The 23,318-nt window shown below is 53.9% G+C and overlaps 1 protein-coding gene across 3 annotated transcripts in view; it reads right to left on the bottom strand.

Annotated features, from left to right (window-relative positions):
• CGN (cingulin) overlaps positions 1–23,318 on the bottom strand; it is a 73,460-nt gene that overhangs the window by 24,387 nt on the left and 25,755 nt on the right. For 2 of the 3 annotated variants that reach the window (XM_075906931.2, XM_075906930.2), the window contains exons 2-15: positions 20,602–21,844; positions 19,681–19,784; positions 17,664–17,733; positions 14,418–14,516; positions 13,549–13,700; positions 12,751–12,892; positions 11,725–11,937; positions 10,687–10,835; positions 9,511–9,652; positions 7,713–7,925; positions 6,951–7,157; positions 5,472–5,729; positions 3,880–4,050; positions 894–1,055 (exon numbers count right to left, since the gene is read on the bottom strand). In XM_075906931.2, the coding sequence (XP_075763046.2) occupies positions 894–1,055; positions 3,880–4,050; positions 5,472–5,729; positions 6,951–7,157; positions 7,713–7,925; positions 9,511–9,652; positions 10,687–10,835; positions 11,725–11,937; positions 12,751–12,892; positions 13,549–13,700; positions 14,418–14,516; positions 17,664–17,733; positions 19,681–19,784; positions 20,602–21,816 (3,297 nt within the window). In that variant the 5' untranslated portion in view covers positions 21,817–21,844. The remainder of the gene's footprint in view (positions 1–893; positions 1,056–3,879; positions 4,051–5,471; positions 5,730–6,950; positions 7,158–7,712; positions 7,926–9,510; positions 9,653–10,686; positions 10,836–11,724; positions 11,938–12,750; positions 12,893–13,548; positions 13,701–14,417; positions 14,517–17,663; positions 17,734–19,680; positions 19,785–20,601; positions 21,845–23,318) is intronic. The other variant, XM_075906932.2, reaches the window with a different exon arrangement.

Genomic DNA, 23,318 nt, shown 5'->3' with positions numbered 1-23,318 from the left:
GGCTGCTGCATGAAAGTTTGATTCTTGTTCTTGAATGCCTATCCTGAGCCCCAAAGCCTAGGACGGGGAGCTGAAAGAGTCCTTCTGAAAAAACAGGGGAAGATCTGGGCTCTGCTAACTTTCATGGTTTCATGAGCACTATGGGGAGAGGGGCAGGGTTATGCCACAAAAGGACCCCCCCAACTGTCAGAGTTTGGCCTTTAAAGAAAATGGTTGCAATCAGGGTTGAATGCCAAGGATCTTTCCGATCTATTGATTGCAGAAGTTACTGTGGCAGTGTTGACTGGCCTGCTGTCTGCGTGTGCTGGAGGGCAGAGCTGACCATGAGCTTATAGGTGCTCTTGGGGAGAACCCTTTGACCAGCACCTGCACAACTGGGGCAGCAAAACCAGCCAGTCCAGAAGCTTGGACTCCAAAGAACACAGTCAGACCTGGAGATGCGGCCTCCACCCACTACACAGTCATGGATGAGACTATGGGCCTGTAATGGGGTAAACCCCAGGAATGGTGTAAGCATGAGAGGCTGCGCTAGTACCAGTCTAGTTGCCAGGGTGTGGCCAGGGCCCCGGGAAGGGGGTGTGGCATTGTTTTGTGCCGTGCTAAAGGAGCCAGTTGCAGTTTCACTGTTTGGTCGCAGAAGTGCTGCTGAGACATTGGGGGGGAAACACAGCACAGACAGGACTGCCGCAAGGCCAGCGGAGATGGGGGGACTTGCTCATAAAGTCTCTTCCAAGGAAGAACGAGGATGAGCTCCCTCAACCGCTGACTGAAGCTGTCTCCTCGGGGAAGCGGGGGACCCTCACCCTTCCAGCACTTGAATTCTTGCATTCCAGTGAGCTCCCTCTGCCTCCCCAAGTTCAAAGCAGCCCAAGGGACAAGGAGAGGAAACGAACCTCCAGCGCTTTGACCTGCCGAGAGCGATCGTCCTGGGAGCGTTTCTTGGACTCCATCTCCTGCTCCAGGTTCTGCAGGCGCTGGGCCAGCACTTCCTTATCCAGCACGGCGCCCTCCCGCTCGGCCTGACTGTCCTGCAGGGCTTGCTTCAGGCGTGTGATCTGCAGGGAGAGAGGGAGTCACAGAGCTACCGTGCTACCCCGCATTCCCCCCTGAGAACGCAGGAAGCTGCAGGTCTCCCTAGTGACCATGCAAGCTGGCTCACTGGTGCAGCAGCAGAAAATCATGGGATAGGAGAAAGAAGCATAGACTGGGCCTGGTAGGACCAGTGTAATGCAGAAGAGGCACATGCCCAAAGCTGCTGACGGGGGTCTAGCCCCAGCCCCACACTTTCTGCCCAAGGCCCCACTCCTTCCGAGGGGAGGGCAGATCCACGCCCCTCGGGTCTGGCAAAGTCTGTCGTCGGCCCTGTATTTGCTAACCCTGGAAAGACCCGCCTAATGGTCTCTGGTCTAGCTGACGCTTGCAGAGTGCACTAGCCCTGCAGACAGCCTCAGCCAACCTGCTTTGGCTGGATAGGCCTGTATGCAGGAATTTCTGTGGGGGGTGGTTTGTTTGTAAAAGTGGACTGCAAGGGTGTGAATGCACCTCCCACGGTGAGTGGAGAAATCAGCCCCAGACTTTCCCTGGCTGGCCAGAGCATGGGAGAGGGAGGCTTGGGCAGCGTGTTGTTCCTGCCTTCCCCTGGCTGGCCAGAGCATGCTTACTTGAGGGACAATAGAGGGGGTGCTTTCATCTCCTTTGCACACACCCCCTGCATACAGGCCTGCTGGAGGAAAGGGAAAGAGAACAGCCCCCATTTCTGCATGGTGCAGTGAGAGCAGAACCTCCTCCACTCCCGCAATCAGGCTCTGGTCTAAGGACACATCTGGTCACCCAGGCCTAGTACCAGGGATGTGCTCTCTGCAGGATGAGGAAGCCACAGCAGAGAACATCCAGCTCTGTCATCAGGGTGATAGGAGGGGCCAGGCTCAAGCAAGCTACATACTTCAGGTAGCAAGTGGCTCTCTGCATAGCAGCCAGCATGCAGGGGCGGGGTGGGAATGGCTCTGGGCTCAAAAGAAAACAAAACAAACCACCCTGACATGGGTCAAGGAGGGGCATGCACCTTGCACTGCAGCCTGCCAAGATGCCTAGACCCTGCCAGGAGGGATGATGCTGACACAGAGCTGGGCCACAACAGAGCTTCCCTCTTTGCGCAGAGGTCTCTCGGCAGCTGGACTGGAACAGCTGGGCAGAGCTCTGCCGCCCTGCCAACACACAGCCCCGCTCCACCCACAGGTGCTGTGGCCCAGCACTGATCTCCTGGGTTCCACAGGCAGCACTTCAGACACGTCTGGTCTCAGGCAGGCCAAGACACTGCAGCTTCACTTGGAGCAGTGGTCACCAACCAGTCGATCGGGATCTACTGGTAGATCTTGGAGCCTCTAACAGGTGATCTTGACTGGTTTGGCCAAGAGGCTATCAAGTGCCGGCACTTCAGCTGCCTCTCCCCACTGCTGCTCATCTCTTGCCCATTTCTTTTGGAGCTGTCCCGGGGAGTCTCCTGCTTTCTGTGCAGGGCAAGGCAGGGGAGGGAGGGACGCTGATGTCAAGGTGCCCCCTCTTCCACTCTGTATCCTTTCTCCACAAAGCAGAGAGGGAGCACAACGGGACTCGGGAAGGAGTTTGTTGGCTGCTTTACTGAGCGGGCCAGGGCCGGGGGGAGCCTGCGTTAGCCCCACTGCACTACCAACCAGGAGCCACCAGCAGTGCCCAGCTGGAGGCCACATCCCAAACTCCTACCCTAGTCATGAACCCCCTCCTGCTCTCTAAGCCCTTGTCCTAGCCCCGAGCACCCCTTCATCAAAACGCCATCTCAGAGCCTGCATTTAGAACCCCCTCCTACATCCCAACTGCCGGCCCCAAGAGCAGCTCAGAGCCCCTCTCACACTCCAGATCCCTTAACCCAAGACCAGAGCCTGCACCCCAACCCTCTGCCCCAGCCTGGTGGGAGTGAGGGAAGACGGGTGAGCGAGGGAGGATGGAGTGAGCAGGGGTGGGGCCTTGGAGAAGGGGCAAGGGTATTTATATTTGAGGTTGATCTTGGATTGCACCTAAATTCAAAAAGTGATCTTGCGCTCAAAAAGGTTGGAGACCCCTGACTTGGAAGGAGAGAATCACTCCAGCTTTGATCTGCCCAGTCTGTGCTTCCAGTCAGAGGGGAGCAGCTGCCTGCCCGAGCTAAGCGGGAGACCCCACTACCTGTCACTCCTCTTAGCCCTGGAGGGCCAGCCCAGCTCAATGGGGACAGGCTCAGTTTTCAATCAAGCCCCGGCAGCCCTGTCCAGCGATGCAAGAAGGCAGATTCCTTCCTGGCTTGCACAACAGAATCACGAAGTTCTGACTGCAGGGCCTCTCCAGAGCCGGCCCAAGCTACAGACTGACCGAGCTACTGCCCGGAGCACCCCATCGTAGGGGGCACTGGGCGCCCGGGGGCAGGGCCACCCCCACTGCGACTGGGTGCCTGCTAGCACTTGCCGATACAGATGCTCAACCCTTAATGTGGCTACTGAGCAGCTCTGATCGGTGATTGCTGGTGACGCAGCCCTGGTGCTGCCCTTCAGCACAGCTGACTTCATGGACAGAACGCGGCCGGTCCCGGGTAGATGCACGAACGCAGCTTCTTCTGCTGGAATTGGGAACAAGGAGGCTCTTGTGCTGCCTAGAGTTAGAGTTCTAACAGGGCTACACTTCCAGAGCTGGGGCAGGAAGTTGGCCTGAGGCAGGGAAGAGACAGGATACTGGGTAATTTGAAAGGGGATGAGGAACGTCAGCATCTTCTCAGCTCTAATGATTCCTGGCACACACACTGTAGATGCCCTCTGCAAAGACAGCCCCTGGCAGGCAGCAAGCCAGGCAACCCCACGAGCGCCAGCGGCCTACCTCGTCCTGCAGCCGGCCCATGGCAAACTGCATCTTCTCCAGCTCCGCGGTGCGGTCCTTAGCCTGCTTCTGGGAATCAGTGATCTCCTTGCGGGATCTCTCCTTGTACTCCTCCAGCTGTGACTGCAGCGTGGCCAGCGAGCTGTGGGACGCCTGGGACATCTGGTCCAGCTAGAAGAGAGGGGATGGAGTACAGTTAGTGCCCACGACCAAGCATCTCCCCCGGGCCACATAGGGATCAACGATGCCACTGCATCTAGTAGGTTTAGCACCACCATGAAGAGGAAGAGGGGGAAGTAAGAGGGTGTCCCTGGCATTACTGGGCAGTGGGCTGGACTTCTCCCTTTCTACCCCCAGACACTTGGTTTGTAGGACAGAGCTGAATCTGCTAGGAATGGCGCTCACGGCCGATGAAGACTTGCAAAAGCTGAACTCCAAGCAGAGGTTTAGTGCACAGAAACGACTATTAAATGCAGCTGGCTCACCCCGCTGGGCCACATGACAAAGTCCTTGCAGGTCACCCAACAGCCTAGCTTAGATTTTTCCGCAGCACCTATAGCGAGGGTCATTTCAACACCAGAGCTCACCTCCAGGGAACTTCATTGGCAAGCCTGGGGGAGCCAGAGGGCTGCAGAATGAGTCACCCTGGATACCAGAGTTCACCCTACAACTCCCAAGCCCTCTAGCTCTGTCAATCAGCTCCTCTTCTCCTCCTCCCTCCCCATCACCTCCCACTAGGTACTGATCAGCTGTGACACTGGCGGAGGAGCCTTGGGGGAAGGGACAGAGCAGGGGCTGGGATGGAGCAGGGGTTGAGCACCCCCGGGGAAATCAGAAAGTTGGTGCCTATGGCTGGGGCATCCCAGGATGAGACCCTGTGCATGCAGCTAGTGAGTCTGGAACACACAGTGGGTTTATAGAGGAGAAGTTTTAAAGGGGACTTTGTTAGAGGGCTTCCAGACAGAGCAGGAGCAAAATAAAGCCATTTGCTAGTGAGAGGGTGACTGGGGGACCCAGGGAGGGAGGGGGAGGCATGAGACAGGCCCAATGCCCAGGAGGGAGAAGAGAGGCTTCTCAGACCATCTCCCTACCCTGTGGGCCAATACGGCCCAGCTCGGATGTAGCCAGCTAATCGGTTGGCAACACTAATTGATGCCCAGAGGATCAAGCCCAATGCATCTAAAATGGCCGCTCCCCATCACCAGCCAGCAAGGCGCCGTGCTGGGCAGGGAGCAGAGTGGCTTACAAACCTGCATCTGAGCATTAACCTTTCAAGGCAGCCACGGCCCATTTTCAAGCGGGTTGCCGGGTATATCAGAATCCTCCAGCCCCTTTGCACGGGCATCGCCCCTCCCTGGCAGCAAATGCCACCCGTGTAAGACTGGAGGGGCGGGGCGGGATTTAAACACTCTCCTGTGTGAGCTTCTTGGGACTCAGGTGGCCACGCTGCACAAAGACTGTATGTCCCAAGTGCAGTGCAGTAACTCGCCAAGCAGCCATGGGCCACCATGGGCAACACCCTCCCTCCTCCTTCCCCCCCCCCACCTGCTTTAAGAGCGACATCAGCTGGGAGAGGGAGGAGCCTCACAAACCTCTCTCGTCAGCTTCTCTGTGGACTTATCCAGCAGCCGCTTCTGCTCCTCCAGCTCATTCTTCGCCCTCCTCAGCTGCTCCTTCTGCTTTATCTCCTCCTGGTGAGAGGCGGTCAGCTCCTGGTACTCCTGCGACAGCCTGCTGAGGCTCCTCTGGGCCTCTTCCAGGCGGCTCTCCAGAGACCTCTTGGCCATCCGCAGCTCCTGCTCCTGCTCCGCAGTCTCTTCCAAGGACTCCTCCATGTGTCTGCGATCAGCCTGGGAGGGGAGGAGCTCTCAGAAATAGGGGCAAGGCTATCTGAGTATTTCAGTGGGGATGGGGAAGTAGGGTCCAATGGATAGAGCGCTGGGCTGGGGCTCAGGAGATGTGTGGCCTGTGGGTGACCCTGGACAAGTCCCTTCCCCTCTGTGTGGGCTGTAAGTTCAACGAGGGTTAGTCTACACTACAGCGCTAGGCTGACATAAGGCAGCTCATGTCAACCTAAGTCAGTGTGCACACTACAAACTTGCTCCCACCAATGCAAGTGCCCTTATACATCAACATAATGGCTCCACCTCCACGAACGGTGTAGGGCTTACGTTGGCGCAATAAAGGTGACCGTGTCCTGCAGACGCCGTGTTACTTGTAGCCATTGGCGGTCATGGTCAGCGTCACGGCTCCACTATGGAAAAAGCTAGCTCTTGGCTCCCAGCCAGGCTGCTGCCTGGTCTCCACTCCTGGCTTAGGTTGCTCTCCAGGCTCCTCACACCTTATTAGGAACAGGGCAGCAAGCCAGACACCAGGTGCAGGTCTCCCTGCTGGGAGCCCGGCTGCCCTTCACCCCACTCCCAACTCTCAGCTCCCTACCAGGAGCAGAGCAGCCGACAAGACTCTTAGGGCGTGTCTACAAAGCAAAGTTATTTCAGAATAACGGCCGTTATTCCGAAACACCTATGTGAGCGTCTACACAGCAATTCCATTATTTCAAAATAATGGACGGCTTATTCCGACTTCTGTAAACCTCATTCTAGGGGGAATAACACCTGTTCCGAAATAGCTATTTCAAAATAAGGCGGGTGTAGCTGCTCCGTTGCTGCTATTTCCAAATAGCCCCTTACCAGGGCCATTTTAAGTTATTCCTCCTGGGGCTCTAACTCGAGATGGCTTTAGGGAAGCCTGCCTCAGACTAATTTTGAGACTTCGCTGCAGTGTAGACGTAGCCTCAGCCCCACCCCACACGCTGCTCCTCTTCTCTTGGTCAAAGCAATCCTGGTGAGGACACGTACCACCCACAGAAGAAAGGCAGCGCGAACATGAACAACTACAGCAATTATTGTGGAGAGGAAGAGAACCTAGCATAGCCGACCAACCTTCTAGCACAGACACGCCCGGGGCACTGGCTGTCTTTGAGTCTGTGCAGCACCTGGCACCAAGGGGCCTTCGAGGGGCTACTCTGAGCGGGAAGCTAGGGAAGGGGCAGTGCTGCGGCCCTTGCGTACCTCCAGCTTGACGATCTTCTCCCGGAGCCTGGCCTCGGAGCCCTCCCAGTTCTCGGAGAAGTGCCTGTACTCCTTGACCTGCATCTCCAGGCCCAGGATCTTCCTCCTCAAGTCGTCGTTCTCCTCCTGCGTCTCCCGCAGCGTGGACTCCACGGCCTTCTTCATCTGCTCCGTGGCCTCCTTCTCGCTCTCCATGACCACTTTCACCTGCACACCGGGCAAGAAACAAGCACCGATGTGTCCAGGGCCAGAGATCGCAAGCCCAGGGGACCCTCCACTGGTGCTTGGGAGGCCGGCACTCACAGGAGCTGGTCTCCAAAGGCTTCTGCCTAGCGGTGGGCAAACCAGCTCCCCGGTGTAGCTCATTGCACAGAGGGTGCCCGTTCTGCGGTGGCACCTCCAGAAGTGGCCACACATGGAGAGAAGCCATTTCTGTAAGGGGTCTGTGGGAGGTGGCCAGGGATGGGAAACGGAGCAGATGCTGGCACTGCAGCCAGACACACAGAAGGGGCAGTGGGGGCTCAGAGATGTGCTGACATCACAGCTGCAAGGGGCAGGGCTTGGGGTAGAGTGCATCAATGCAAGCTGTTCAGAAAGCATCCCAGATCTGTGGCCTGGGCCACACCCCCAAGCTGCTCTATTCACTGCCCACGGGGGCCAGTTAGCCAGCTGTGCAGCCTTCAGCACACCTGGCTCAAAATCATGCAACGATGGGCACTCTTGGGGGTCCTATGCTGGAAGGGGGCCAAGCTGGGCTCTTGCCTTGGCAGCTTCGTCGTAGTCCTTCTTGAGCTGCTGCAGGTTCTTCTGGAACTGCTGCTTCAGCTGCTCCACCTCCGCATCGTGGCTGGCCACTTCTTCCTGGAGCGCCCCCTTCAGGGCAGCCAGTTCCCGCTCCCTTTGGTGGACCAGCTCAGCCTGGGCCTGCTTCTCCGAAGCCAGCTCCCTCAGCTCCCTCTGGGCCTGATGCAGCTCCTGCAGGGGGAGAAGAGTCACTGACAGGCTTCACAGAGCATCCAACACACGCCAGGCTCTGGGAGCCCAAGCTGCACTCACAAGGTAGCCAGACGCCTAACAGGGAGCTGGGCTTCCAGAGAGCCTGATGCACTTAGCATGGCAGTAGTCCCTGTGAAGGCCACTGACCTGGTTAGGGATGTGAAAATGCATTTAATTGATTATCCATGTAACGCCTGAAGATTTCAGCAGTTACACGCGGGATAGCAGCCAGTTCCCTGGGAACCGATGCGCGGTGGAAGCCAGCTTTTATGCCGACTTCCCGCATGTACCAATTCCCACCTACCCCCCCTCCCAGCGCTGCTATCTCTGAGCAGGGCTGCATTATGACTTTTGTGGGCCTTAGGTACTTTTGCCTTCGTGGGCCCCTTCTTCCATAAAATATATATATATAAAAAAAATTTTGATATAACTTTAAATACTTCAATTTTTTTTCCTGTTTTAGGCAAAATTTAATAGATTTTCGTGGGCTCTAAAAGTTTCATTTTTTTCTGTGAGGAAAAAAATTAAAACATTTTCTTCGACCCTAAAAGTTCATTTTTTTCCCTTCTGATTTTAAAAGAAATTAAAACATTTTTGTGGGCCCTACGCACTGTGCCTAATGGATAAGTCGGCCCTGCCTCTGAGGCATCAGCACAGGGCAGCAGGCGGCTCCCTGGGAGTTGGGCCAAGAGCTGCATGTAGCAGTCTGGGTGACCAATAAGCACATGCTTAGCGGTAACCCATTTACACAGCCACACTCTTACATCCCTAGTTGTGATAAGTAGCCCTGGGCAGGAAGTGATTTTCTGTCCCCATTTTGGACAGGAAGTCCAATGTAAGAATTTTCACAAACTGAAGACAAGTGATTTGAGTTCAGATCAAAACATTTAATTTAGATATGTTCCCTGTAAGCTGTGCATATGTGCTGCTGCTCAGGGCAATTCAAATGCCCCCCAGCTAATTAGCACAGTGCCCAAAGCTAGATTTTGTGTTTCTCCTGGTGGTGCACATTTGCACATGCCTCGGTGCACATACAAATTTATTCTGCACATGTATGGAAAAATCAGAGAGAACAGATGGGAAGCCTTTTTATTATAAGCTAGGTTACCATTCAGAACAGCTGTTTCAAAATGTCCCATTTCGACATTTTTCAGATCAAGAGTTTTGTTTAGAAAATGGTGAAATGAGACTGTTTTGAAAACCCTCAACTCTTATCCCCCCCCCAGCCCCGCCAAGAGTCAGTGAACCATGTCAAGTTCACCAAAAATGCAAATTTATGTGGGGGAAAAAAATAGCCAAAAGTTTCCTGGCTTGCTCGAGCCGTAACCCTCTGGACCCTGGGAAGCAGACTGAAGTGGGGTAAGTTCCAGACACCCCCCACCCTGCCCTCTACACCAGGGGTTGCACCATTGGTGTAATAGCCAGAAAAGCCCCCATGCCAGGAGCATCTCGGGAAGCTATTTCTGCACATTTTGAAGCACATTTACATTGCCGGAGTGGCCTGAAAAGGCTTTGGCATCCCGGTTGTTCACACTTCCTTCTGACCATACCCTGCCCATCGTACCTTCTTCAGGGCTTCTGCTTGGCCAGCATCCATGGTGCTGTTCCGGACCTGGTCCACTTCCACCCGCATGGCCGAGAAGCGTTCCCGCAGCTCTCGCAGCTCCTCCTCAAACTCCTCCCGCTCCAGTTTCACCTGCATGAGCCTGCATGCGGGAAGAGACGTGCCAAGTGGGCTCCCCATTGTCCCCTGGGAGAAGGGTGGGGAGTCTGATCCTGGGGGAAGCAAGACTATGAAGGTCACCAGGAGGGGGGCACTGAAACTCCAATGGCTGCCCTGTGCATGCCTGCCAAGCCTGAGCTACGGGCAGGGGTGGCCCGTGACTACAGGCCGACTCGGCGGTTGCCTAGGGCACAGCCTTCAATGGGGCCCCCGAAGATGATGTAATGGGGCGCCCGATGATGTCACTCCATTGACAGCCGTGCAGGCATGGGTGCCGATCGCGCATTCCGCCTAGGGCGCCAGCTGCTGCAGCCCACCTTGGGCCACTCCTGGCTACGGGTCCTCTCTGGGGTAATGCCCTGACATGACACATGCACTTCCTTGCAGGACTCTGCACCAGCAATGCCATTAACTGGAGGCCTATCCACTAGGCACATCATGGCTTCTGCTAGGGAGCCCAGGGCAAGGATCCTGCCTCCATCCTCCCTGGAATGACACCTCAGAGACAGGCAAGGGCACAACTCCCATCACACAGCCACTTATCTTTCTGGGATTTACAGGAAAGAAGTTTGGATAAATTGGAGCAGCCGAACCCCTTAGGGCCGGTGCTGTGGAGTCAGCAGATGAGGCAAATAGCAGCCAATCAGGGGCCAGCTGGTGCTGCATAAATAAGGGCTCCTGGAGTGGAGGAAAGGAAACTTTTGCTCCAGCGCTGGAGCAGGAGGGACCTGGCTACCAGGGAAGCTGGGGGCTTCCTGAGACAGAGCAGGGCTGGGGAAAGGCAGGCAGGCAGAGCTGGGGAGCAGGTCTACCCCCGGGCCAATGAGGAGTGGCCATTACAGATTGCAGTTTGCCACTGGGGCAGGGACTAGATGACAACTGGCAGTGGGTCTCTGAGGCACGGTGAGTGTAGGGAGCTGGGGTTCCCTGGGAGGCTTTAGTTAACCACGCCCAGTCACAGCTACAATCCTGCAGCTGCAATTGTGGGACAGACGCAGCGCATCAGCGAGAGCTCACTCCTGCTTGGTGCTACGCAGCTCCTCTTTGTTCTTCTGGAACATCTCCCTCCAGTGGCTCGTCTCCTCATTGCTCTCCTCCAGCTCCTTCTGGAGGCTCCTCACTATTGAGTTGATTTTCTGCCTCTCCGTCTCCAGACTGGCTTGGTCCTAGAGACAGGAACAAAGCTGTTGGGCGGGGTGCATTTACTGCAAGCAGGATGGGGACGGTTATGCCTGGTTTGTTCTCGGTGGCGGTTTCCAATGCACACCCTGAACAGTTTCTGTCCTTTGCTACTGCAGATGACTCAGGAGTAGCTGAAGTCTAGGGAGCCCCACCAATGGAATATAGCACAAGACAGTAGAATTCAGGCCCAGAGACGGACACAGTCCAGCCATCACTTAAACAAGTGATTTGAACACTCACCTGTAGCACTTGGTCAACAGATCCAGAAGTTCAGTGCAGGGGAGGGGGAGCGGGAGCGGGAGGGGGGGGAACTAAGTATGGTACCCCTTTTCTCTGGGGGGAGAACTCTACGTGCTTTGAACACACCACCCAAGGCATCGTCTGAGATGTTGCACCAGTTTAAAATTAAGCAGTGATTTCTTTTAAGCTGACTTCAACTGATTTAGTGGAAAAGGGCTGGGCAGACGCTCAATTTGGTCAGCTTTGTGGAGCAGAAGTAAATCCGGTTCTTACCCAAATGAGCATGTTCACAGCTTTTTGGACTGGCTAGAAAGCGGTTTAGGAGAGATCACATCTGAAGTCAGAACTAGAGCGACTTTCTGCTGTATCCCAGAGCTTCATGATCATCGAGCCGGGAAATGGAGTGCCCACGGCCACAGCACCCTTCCATGATGGTTTAGGACAGGAAATGTAGGTCGCAACCAATTAAAAGACTTGGAGAGAGGGCATTTAAGGAAGCGGACCACTGCTATGATTTTCTATGGCTTATAAATTCAGTCCATAAAATGAGCAGGCCTTAATTTCTTAACAGACCCCCACAGTTCCCCTAATGGGCTCACCTCATGCTTTCATTTCACATGCCTGTGACTTTACCTGAGACACATTCTCCATGTTTCGCCTCAGCTGGTCCATGTCGTGTTGGTACTGCTGCGTCACCCTTTCCAGCTCCTTGTCATGATTCGCCACCTCCTCCTTCAGGGCTCCTTTCAGTGCCGTCAGCTCCCTCTCCCGCAGGCGCAGATGTTCTTCTTGCTTCTGTTTAGCACTCAGGACCTCCTCCAGCTCCTCTCTGGTTTCCAGCAGCTCCTGAGAAGAGGGCAAGAACAGAAACACTCACCACCTGAAGCTACGCTAGACAATTCTGGAAGCACTGTAGGGAAGCACTTCTGGCTAGTGGATACAGCATTGGTCTGCGACTCAGGCAACCTGGGTTCCATTACCTGCTCTGCCACTGGCCTACTGGGTGACTTTGGGCAAGTCACTGTGCCTCAGTTTTCCCATCTGTGCAATGGGGATAATGAGACTGCCTTCCTGTATCCAGAGCAGTGAAGGCCACTATGATTATACAGGCTGGACTTCTATAACCTAGACTTCCCTTGTCTGACAACATCTGGCATCCTTGTTGGTGCTCTCAGGCTGGGGCCTCAGTACTCAGCAACTCCTCCCCCGAGTTTCTGGAGTGGCACAAATAGCTCGTTTGCAGCATTCAAGCTCAGGGAGGGAGGAGGGCACTGGGAGAAAGAAGCAGGATGGCTGCGGAGCCCTGCGGCCGGACTCTGGAGTCAGGTTCCGAGCTCAAGTGGGCTGTGTTCCTGGCCCCTCTTCCTCCTCCTTCAAGTGCCCTCCACTCAGTCAATGCTGGCCCCTCTGCCGCTGTCAGAGTAGAGCCCCACAGTCAGCAGCAGCAGAGGGATTGGCACTGATCTCCCCTGGTTCAGGACTGGTCAGGCCCTGAGGGTGCCAAAACCAAGAGGCACAACCTGTCATTCAAATCACGACTCAGGCCAGCTCCCCCAGTGTGTAACTGAGTGCAGTACTGTTGGCTTCAGAAGCTGCATCCATTTAATCTGAGTGAGAACCAGCCCCACGACACGCGATCACTTGGTGGGAATCAAGCACCTTCAGCAGCTCGTCTCTGTCAGCAGAATCCCCTGAGGCCTTCCGCAGCCTGTCCAGCTCCTCATGCATCCCCATGAGTTGCTCTTCCACGTCTCCCAGTTTGTCCTCTGCCTGATCCCTGGCAGCTTTCACTTCTGTCAGCCTAGAGGAGATGGAACAGGCCTGCTCAAAGCCAGACACAGAAAGGCTTGGTCTCAGCCCAGCACAGACAGTTACAATTCTAACCCAAGTATCGGAGGGGTAGCTGTGTAAGTCTGGATCTGCAAAAGCCACAAGGAGTCCTGTGGCACCTTCCAGACTAACAGATGTATTGGAGCATAAGCTTTCGTGGGCAAAGACCCACTTTGTCAGATGCACGTCTAACCCAGACACTGGCTCACTATCATCTCCTGTAGGCCAGGTTGCCTAATGGGTAGGGTTCTGGGCTGGGAATCAGGAGACCAGTGTTCAAACCCCAACCTTGGCCACTGACTTCCTGGAGGACCATGGGTAAATCAATCCATTTTCCCTGTGCCTTGGTTCTCCAGCTGTACAATGGGGATTATACCATGGGAGGGAGGGGGCTGAGAGGACAAAGTCCTTAACAGTCTTAAAGCTGTTAGGCCTAGCTATACAGAGCACTGCTTTCTCTGTGCCTCAGTTTCTCCATCTATGAAACAGGGTGCCCACAACTTCACTCAGGGGGCTAGGCGGGAGGTGAGGACTCGTTAAGGGAAGAGAGACCACAGTAACCACAGTGAGAATCTTTAGTGCTCTGCCAGGCCCGCACAGCCCACAAATGCAAGATTAGGCTCCTACTCTTGCAAGCGGCTTTGCAGCTCCTGGATCTTCTTCTCCAACGCTGCCTTGAGGAGCCGGCACTCGTTCTGCGCCTCCTCCAGCCGGCTCTCCAGGTTCCGAGCGGCACCGCTCCTGGGAGCCTCCCTTGCCTGCTCTGCTTTGTGGCGAAGCTGGGGGACAGGAGAAGGGAGCGTTAGCTTCCACGGAAGAGAAGGGGAGGCTCGGATGTCAAGGGACGCTGCCTCTAGCTAGCTACAGAGAATGGCATTCCACGATCCTCCACAGCCCATTGACTTCACCAGGACTAGACCAGCAGAGGATCTGGCCCTAAGGGGATTAGGCACGCCGCTCCTAAGTGGGGAGGGTGTAAAGGGGATGGGATCATGCAGAGAAGTGGGGAGGGGTAAGCAGCGATGCAGCCCTACAGAAAATACTTCAGTCTAGGAGTAAGATGTGAGCCCAGCACAGTACCTACTGCCAGTGGACCAGCATAACCGCTGGGTCACTGGCCAAGTCCCTGCCTCCTCCCCAAGCCTCTCCTCCCCCCTACTCCATGCTGGGGTATACGGAAACAGCACAGAACCCAGGCCCAACCCCTGCAGCCAAAGGGTGGCAACTCCATAAGGCTGCCAGCCTTCCAACGTCTTTTCAGCACAGCGCAGGTTCCTGGCCAGCAGGCCCGCCAATGGGAGGAGAGGGGCAAAGGCTGCAACTGCCCCAGGGTCTGGGGCTCCAGCTGCTGCTGCAGGTGGCTCTGAGGATCAGCTCCCCTTGGCCCCGCCCCTTCTGAGAGCTCACAGCCAGACCCCACCCCACCCACACCTTGCCCAGGGACCCAGGGAGGCTGTCAGCTCTGCTGCTGGCCAGTGCCTCTAACCAACCATTACCTTTGTCTCTTCATCTAGTTTCTGCTGCAGCTCCTCCATCTTCCTCTTCAGCTCACTGTTCTGGGAAACTGATGCCCTTGCATCCTCAGGAGGCACAGCCTGTTAGACAGAACCCCCGCTTTAACACAAGCACCCAGGAGATGCTGCCTGAGGTCAGTTATTGGAGAGGAAGGATAGCATTGTGGTTAAGACACTTCAGTGGGCTGGGATGCTGGATCAAGTCCTAGCTCCACCAGAGCACCTGTGTGACTCTTGGTAAGTCACTTGATCTCTCAGTGCCTCAGTTCCCCACCTGTACAATGGGGACAACAGCCCTGTCCCACCTTCTGGGTCTTGGGAGGATGAATTCCTTGAAGACTGTGGGGGGCTCGGGTACTGTGATGATGGGGGTCAAGTAGTACCAAAGTCAGGTCCCCAAAATGAAGTAGGGATCCTTCCTTTCTCTTTCCTATGTCGATTACAAGCACTTAACTTCAAGGACCATGCATCTGTCCAGCACTAGCCCCACAGCGACTGCATAATATTGCTAGAGCTCCCTGTCGTTATATGTAGGTACTTTTAACAGCCCTCCATCCCTTCAGAAAGCCGGCGCCTCACCATCTTAGTGTATTAATCCTCACAAATCCCCCCGCAAGACAGGACAGATACTATTATCCCCACTGTACATGAGGGAAACTGAGGCACACAGCAACAAAAGGACTTGCCCAAGGTTACAGCCACAGACTGTGACAGAGCAAAGTAGGGAACCCCCCATTTCCCATGTGTCATTCTGGTCCCTCAATGCTCTAAGTACCGGCCAGATTTTAAATTTCCCCTGAGTTAATAAGTTTAAAAAAAAAAAAAAAAAAAGGAGGCCACATTCTCAGCAGCGATTCTCTGTTTTAACCTAACACTGGCAAGCGGCCCTCCGATGTCAACATCAAAAGACACTGCTCCTGCCAGGCGTATGTTGGGCCTCAAGCAGGAGGCTGTGAAGTGCCAGTTTTAATAAAAGATGCTGTCATTTCAGGCAAGCTCTGAGCCCAGCGTGCAGCAGCCAGTGCCAGACAAGCTGAGAGAAGGGTGGAGTTGGCAAAATGAGTTCAGAGCCCCTTTAATACTTAAAAAAATAAATATATAACTAAGAATGCACTCCCTGTTAACATCTCCAACAGACAGCATCAGAGCAGATTCCTGAAAGGGAGCCATGTAGCTTTCATATACTGATCATTCTAAAAGAGAGTCCTTTCTATCTGCTCCCTGCAGAAAAGGACTTTTAAAAAAAAATAATTAAAAAAAACACCCAACTCCAGGACCACAGGAGTAAGGGAAAGACTGTGACCTTTTCCAGCTAATGGGATAATCTGATCCAAACACACAGCACAGAATCCCACCCCCAAAAATGTCAATCTTACACGGTTTAAAGCAAGAACGGGAGTTCAGAAAGAATAAAAATATTGAGCCCTAGAGCAGTAAAGTGTTTGTCAGATCACCAACTTGTCAAGCCTGGAATCCAACCTGCAGCTGGGACCAATCGCTGATGGCTTAACAGAAGGTGAAAAGCCTGTAACACATCCAACCACGCGGCCTATGGGGAAAGGTGGGGGGCGGAGGGAAGAAAAACATCCTTCCTGACCCCCTGCCACAGGGAGCCCTCAAACAGGAGAGCTGATTCGCCTTGTTATCCAAACATGCAGGGGGCATGAATATTTAATACTCGTAAGACTCACTCATGCAGCTCTCTTTACAGAAATCTAGACACAGTGCACTATGCTCCTGGGGCAGGGCATCCCACACGTCAGGGGTGGGGAGCCTACAGCCTGACCCATGGCTTGCCTGGATCCGTCCCTAGAGGCTCAGGGCTTGGCCTCCCTCCTGCAGCGGGGAGCTAGCACTGGCAGAGAGCCCTGTGTGGCTGGAGTGCCAGTGCTGGCTCCCCGCTGGGCTGGGGGTGGACTCTGAGCACCAGACTGCGGCAGGCCAGGGCTGGATCGGACATGCAGGCACTGCCTGCCCGGGGCAGGGGGAGGGGGGGAAAAAGAGGAAACTGCTCTGCGTGCTCCTGTCCTCCCCCTACCCCCAAGCTGGGGAAATGGCAGTGCAGGGAACTGCTCAGCTGGAGCACTGCTCCCATTGGCTGCAATTGCCAGAAGCCACATGTGTCCCCAGGGAGCTGCGCTGTTAAGTGTCCCCCATCACCATCATGCAGCCCCTGCCTCCCCAGACTTTGCACCCTGCCTTCCACCCAGACTGCACATTCCCACCCTGCTCCTGCATCGTCCCTCTAGTCCCCACACCCCCAGACCTAGCCTGCAGCCTACCTCCTGTTCAGACCCCACACCCCCAACTCCCAGCCTGCTCCTGCATCCTCCCTCCCTCCCATTGAACCTAAAGGGACCCACAAAAATCTACTAGCCCCAAGCCCCCAGAAGAGATCATCTGGCCTGTGGGAAGCCCTGAAGCTCGGTCCTCCCCACCATGGGGCTGGAGCGTGAGGGGAGTGAGGTGTCTCCAGTCAGGGACTACATCAGTGAGTTGGGTTTTTTTATTTTGTTGTTTTGCTTTTCATTTGTGTGAGCCCCCCGATTTTTCTGTGGGTTGGTGGCCCCCTGATCCAAAAAAAGTTTCCCACCCCTGCTACAGAGAGATGAAGATTTCACCAGTTCTGCCCAGAAAAGGGTAGCAGGGGTGTTTTCAGCAGGATGCACTAAACTGCAAGAAGGGCTAAAAGTCAACTGGCTGAACCCAGAGGAAGTCCCTTTCCTGCTCCAGATGGGCATCGCTGCGATGAACTAGCTTAACGGAGACACTCAGTATCCTGGCGCGGGTTAGGAGAAGAGGGCGACTGGGAGGCAGTAGGAATGTCCACACTGCAGTTGTAAGCCCATGCCTAGACTAGCTTTGACAGAGTTAGTGCATGAAAAACAGCCACTGCAAGGCAAGCTGCCCTAAGAACAACCCCTTGTACGAGGGTGGTTAGCCTCCCGTGGTGCCCGCACCGGCCTGGCATGCTGCAACTCGGAGTGCACTACTTTGAGCACAGCTAGTGGGTGCACCTCTCCCCAAGCTGGGAATTACACTTCCAGCTGAGGCACAGAAGTACACAAACAAGGGGGCAGTCGTCATAGCCTCTCAGTACCACCCTGGCTTGATAACACGGGGTGAAAAATTCACCCTTCCGCTGAAAGCCAGGAGCCACTGAAGTGGCATAGGACTTGGACTCTGCAAATCAAGGAGAGGCCGGTACAGAGGGTTCCTGCAACTTACAGCAAGTGCTTGGATCTTCTCAAACATCAGGTTGGTTTTTCTCTTCAGTGAGCTTTCGCTTTCTTTGCTCCTGGAAAACCATGCAAATACAAACAAGTCATTCAGGGTAAAAGGTCAGACCACCAGAAGTGAGGGGAAGAAGAGCAATGCACAGGGCACTCACCTATGACTCGAGTCTTAAGGTTGTGAGTCCCTGCTCTGCTGCAGACTTCCTGTATGGGCAAGTCACTTAATCCCTCCATGCCTCAGTTTCCCCAGCAGCACAAGGGGAATAATTGTTCTGCACTGCTTTACAGGGGCGTTGAAGGGATGAAATAGGTTTGTCAAGTGATCAAATTCTTTGATATCAAGGGACTTAAGAACTTGAGAGACACACACTTCTGTCTGGATTTTAGTAATGTGGTTGCAGGTAATACCTAAGAGGAGCATATCCGGGGCAAGGTAGAGGAAAGTTCTATTCCGTCCTCCCCCCAGTTTATGAGGCCCATAAGGTATAAATTGAAAGTAAAGAGGGACTTATCCCTTTATAAGAGGCCACTGGAGTGAAATTCTGAAAGTGAGTCTTTCCGTCAAATGTCCGCAAGGCAGCAAAGGAGGAGGAAGAGAGGTTGTCTTTAAACATTAGCTTTCCTACAGAGAAGCCCTTTAGCGATCAAGTTCAGCGGATCAGCTGCCTATTTGCCCTGTGCTCCCACCCAGCTGGGGACTTCCCAGAGAACAGATGCTATCTATCTTGAAGGGATTGTTTAAATCTGAAGGTGACTGTGCAAGGAATTAATTCCCTTTGTCGGCTCCAAGGCTGGCACGCACACAATTTGCACCTCTGTAGCGTCACTGCCACTTAGCTAAGAGGCTTACAATTGTTAGTTTATGGGGCTACACTGTAGTTCAGAAGTTCTTCTGCATACACAGAGAAGCCCAGGGTGCTAGACTCCTATTCCAGGGCTGGATTTAAAGGAACGGCGTTCCAATTTGCATCCATATTTGGGGCCACATCTTCGAGAGTCAGATTCGACAGCCAGAAGGGGACATTGTGATCAGCTAGTCTGAGCTGCTGTGTAACAGATTCAATTGCTAAGCTCTTGCTTTGGGTACATTTGCCTGCTATTCATTTGAGGAACACACCCCCACCCTCTATTGCGAGAAAGGTGGGGACCCCGATATGTCATGTTTGTCCCGCTCCTGACCATTTCACTTTATGTAGACTGATGTTTGGAGGGAGGGCCCAGAGCTCGGGGTCCCAGAACAATCGTGTCCCACCTGGTCAGTCTTGATCCCAACCCCAAGAGGATGCAGCACTTTTTAGTTGTGTTTCAGAAACATCTTTCACTGAAGCGAGAGCCCGTGTTTAGGACGGGGTGGGCAAAAGGGCCTTCGCGGGCAGGATTCAGCCTGCAGAGGCCCTGCTGCTCTCCCACCCCCAGGCCAATCGAGGTCTGGGGGCGGGGGACCTGCATGAAACTTCCTTCGCCCTGCCTGGGCCCTGTGAGGAGTCCACAGCACTTCAAGTGCCATGTGCTCCTTGCAGGGCGGGAGGAGGCTTCCCGCACTCCCTGCCCCCCAGATCCTGATTGGCCTGGGGGTGGGGGAGCATGCCAAACCTCTTCCAGGGTATGGGTGCCTAGTCAGAAGGGGGGGCAAAAGGGTTCTCCCACCCACGGACCAATCATGGTATGGGAGTGGGCTAGCACCGCCCCTTCCTGTTTAGGCCCTGCCCCTTCTGGGTGGCCTGGGACTACTAAAAATTTTTTGAAGTGGTCCCCAGGAAAAAATTATTGCCCACCCCTGGTTTAGGCAGTGCTGCTACAGCCCTGTTGGTCCCGGGGTACTAAAGAGGCATGGTGAGGAAAGGAATCTCTTTTATTGGACCAACTTGTGTTGGTGAGAGGGCAGTAAGCACAAACACGTGCCCCGCTGGGGGCAGTGACGTGCCCAGTGCTCCAACGGAGCAAGCTGCAGAACAAACGCTAAGATCCTGCCTTATGCTGGACCCACGAGCGCTCCGCTCAACACTCACCCATCCTTCAGGATACTGTAGATAAGCTCTTTGGTGGACTCGCTGCTCCCAGGCGGAGAAACTTCCTGCTGGTCTTTCAGAAGGTCTGGAGTGGACTTAAGCTGCTAAGGAGACAAGACAAACCTCACCAGAGGCTCCTTGCACAGCAGGAGGAGCTGCCGCCTTGCAAGATCAGACCAATAGGCCCATAGCCCCCGATGGTTATGGGATAACCTGCCCAAAGGGTAAGTTTCGTCTTCAGGGAGCGCTTGGCTTATGCCCAGACGCAGGAATAATTGCATTCCCTTACCACATTGTCACTGCACTCCCTACATTAATGGGGACAACAGCCGTGGCAGGTATACCGGCAACAGTGGCTGGGATTTGATGCAACTAGGTTCATGTGGTAACTACATGCTGCCCTTAAGGGCCTAGTGAATTTCAGAGTCAATTGCACCTCGGGACCTTCCCTCCTAGCATCCAACTCCAGTGCCTAAAGCTCTTGGAAATATGCCAGCTAGGAAGGAGGAGAAGCAGCTTCTTCCCCAGCGGTAGGAAGAAGCAGAAGATGGGGGCATACCAATTTCAGGCCGTATAACCACAGTGCTACAAGCAGCATCTGGCATTGCATGTGGTCACTCGAGGCACACACATACACCGCAACTGCAGCACAGAACTAGCTGGCACCGCAGCAGCCGAGGTTCGGCGCACACGCAGCGGCGGTTTGACCGTCCCCAGGGTCCCGTGCAGGGCTCGCTCATGCGGCTGCAGCTTTGCGGCTCTCCTGACTGCCTGTACAGCTGCCAATTGCAATGGAGGCCTCACCCAGCCCAGAGAGCTAATTAAGGCTCCATCCTGAGCACCGACCACACATGGTGGCTCGTGGGCTTAGAATGAAGCAAGTGTGGCTGACATGGGACTGAGCTGCAAACGAAGCATTACCTGCAATTCTGAGCGCACTTTACTTTGCCGCTGCTCAACAAGAGGCTCCTTCAAGCTTTCGTCGATCCAGTCTCGTGTCAGCGGGGCTTTGTTGACTGAGTTTTCCTTCAGATCCTCTTGGCGCACTCGATTCAGGCTGTTGGTGTAAGAAGCATTGGCCATGCCAGGCTGTTTGGCAGCCAGACCCTTTGGCCTTTCCCTGGAGCGATCCTGGCGCTGGGCAGAGCTCAGTTCTCTGGAATCAGCTGTGTCGTGGTAAGACACCCTCCCATCAAGACTCTGTGACCGTTTCCTCTCCTCCAGGGAGATCCGGCTTCTCCTGGGGGCTCGGCCTCTCTGCTGAACCTTCCCATCGAATTTCGTGATCAGAGAATCCACTGAGGACAGGGGCTTTGTGTCTATGTCACTTTGGGCCTCGTTGGCAGGCTGATCAGAGGACTCTGGGTCTGGTGATGGCAGCCTGCCTTCAAACCTTCTTCCGGAAGGTGCACGGGATTCCTGGCTGTGGTCTGTGTTTTTTCTGCCTGTAACGTCTAGTGTGCTGCTGCTCTTGATGATGGCTGAAGACTGCGATCGGTAGGCACCCCCAGTCTGCTTGCTGAGAGGGCTTGGGCCATAGACCTCCTCTGCATTGGGGCTTAAGAGAGAGCTGTGAGACTGAGTCCTCCTCAGCTCCTCCCCAAAATGCCTCAGGGCTGGCAATGGCCTGTAGCTGCTCTGAGGGGATGAGATGCCATCACTGCGGGAGGACCGAGCTGCCTCTCCACTGACAGGCGTCTGCTCCCTTGGGCAGCGCTTGGAGCTCTGCTCCTCGTCAGAGGTGCTGTACTGGGAGTTATACTGAGACTGTCTGGACGCATACCGGCTTTCCACCAGGTCAGAATCAGAGCTGATGGAGCCCGGGCCTTCCCTGAGGGAATTAGGAGGCAACTTCTCAGGCCACTGGCCACGAGCAGGGTTCCCGTATTTAGTCTCGCTTTTGATCTGCACCCCAAAGGAGTCCTCTCCTTTCTCCCCGCTGTTGAGGACCACAAAGGGCTGGCCATCAATGCCCTGGACCCTTACTGCAACCCCATAGGAGCTGGTCTTGGAATGCTTAGACCTGGCCTTTTGGGCCTTCTTCGTTTCCTTCAGGTCATCTATGAATCGGATCTGAACCCCATAGTCCAGAGTGTTTGACTTCTCAGCCATGGCTCCATTCACATGCTGGTCCATCCCCAAGGATTAAGGATACTCCAGCCTCCTGCAGGGGAGAAGACAAACAAACACTCTCACACCACCAGCACAGCTAGGTTTAGGAAGGAAGCCAGGGGCAGCTGCTGGCAAGGATTCATTTGAGGAAACTGGGCATATAGATTCAAGATTTTAAGATTGCCTATGCTAGAGCATCCCTCACGACCCTTGGTAAATTGTTCCAATGGTTCGTTACCCTCGCTATTAAAAACCACACACCTTATTTCCTGCCTCAGTTGGTGTAGTTTCATCTTCTAGATATTGGCTGTTTTAGGCCCTTTTCTGATAGGCTAAAGAGCCAGCTAATAAATATTTGTTCCCCATGCAGGTATTTGGAGGCTAATCAAGTCACCCCTATACTTAGTCACGCTCAAGAGCTCATCTACTATAACAGCATGTGATTAGAATCATAGAATACTAGAAATGGAAAAGACCTCGAGAGGTCATCCAGTCCAGTCCCCTACCCTCACTAGCTTTGTGAAAGCAGAGCATAACACATGTGAACAGACGCATTCTCTCTCTCTACGCTATTAAAATCTGGAATGTGTTGTCGACCCAGAGTTTATTTACCCTGGAGATAAGGAGCCATGTTCAGGAGATTAAAGTTTGGCACTCCAAGTACATGTACGTGTTTTTCAGTCATGAAAAGAGACAGCAGGAAGGCACCCTGGGTTGGGCCCTTTGAAAGCAGGAGCACAAAAATGCACAGTGCTCACAGCATGAAATGATTTCCATGCCAGATCAGGACCTAAGCAAACCCCTAAAGGAAGCAGGGTTCCACAAAAATAAAAATAAATTGGTCTTCACCCATGCTGACGTCTTTCCAGGATCAGGGCCTATATGACTCGGCCTAGGACACAGTAAGTCAGCAACAGACCCAGGAATAAAACCCAGGAGACCCGACACCGCTCTCTTAAATTAACACACACTTTTGAAGTGCAAGATTTAAAAAATATATATATATATTTTTTGCTGCTGCTTCCAATATCTCGAAGAGGAAGAGTGCCACAACCGGGGAGCATTTTACTGCAAAATCTTAAACACTGAAGATTCCTTTTTACTTGTCATACTAGCAATGCATCTTATGCAAGGACTTTGCCATGCAGGAGATTAACAGCTTTCTGAAGTTTGTAAGCAGCAGTTTTCCTTCAGATCCCTCCCTCCACCCCAAAAGCAGACAAACATGCAATTGTTAAGATGTTATGAGAAGCTAAAACAAGCGTATCGTGGACAAGAAGCATTGCGCTAGCATAGCTGAACAAAGCTGAATTTCTCGCACAGAGCAGTTTCCACACACAAGGAAAGACTGTTATCCTGACACTCAGGACATGCTGTTTTTCTAGTCCAGATGCAACCCATCCTATTCTTCTCCGATCAAAATCCTGATTGTCTGCACAGCCTACCATCTCCGGTTCCTATTAAAAAACATGCAGTGTCAGCAAATACAGCATGCACATGCTCATTCACATGGGAAAACAGAGAAG

This window comes from Pelodiscus sinensis, chromosome 22 (genome assembly GCF_052426305.1).
Source record: "Pelodiscus sinensis isolate ZL-2025 chromosome 22, ASM5242630v1, whole genome shotgun sequence".
Classification (NCBI taxonomy): domain Eukaryota; kingdom Metazoa; phylum Chordata; order Testudines; family Trionychidae; genus Pelodiscus; species Pelodiscus sinensis.
This window is presented reverse-complemented; position numbering and strand designations above follow the sequence as displayed.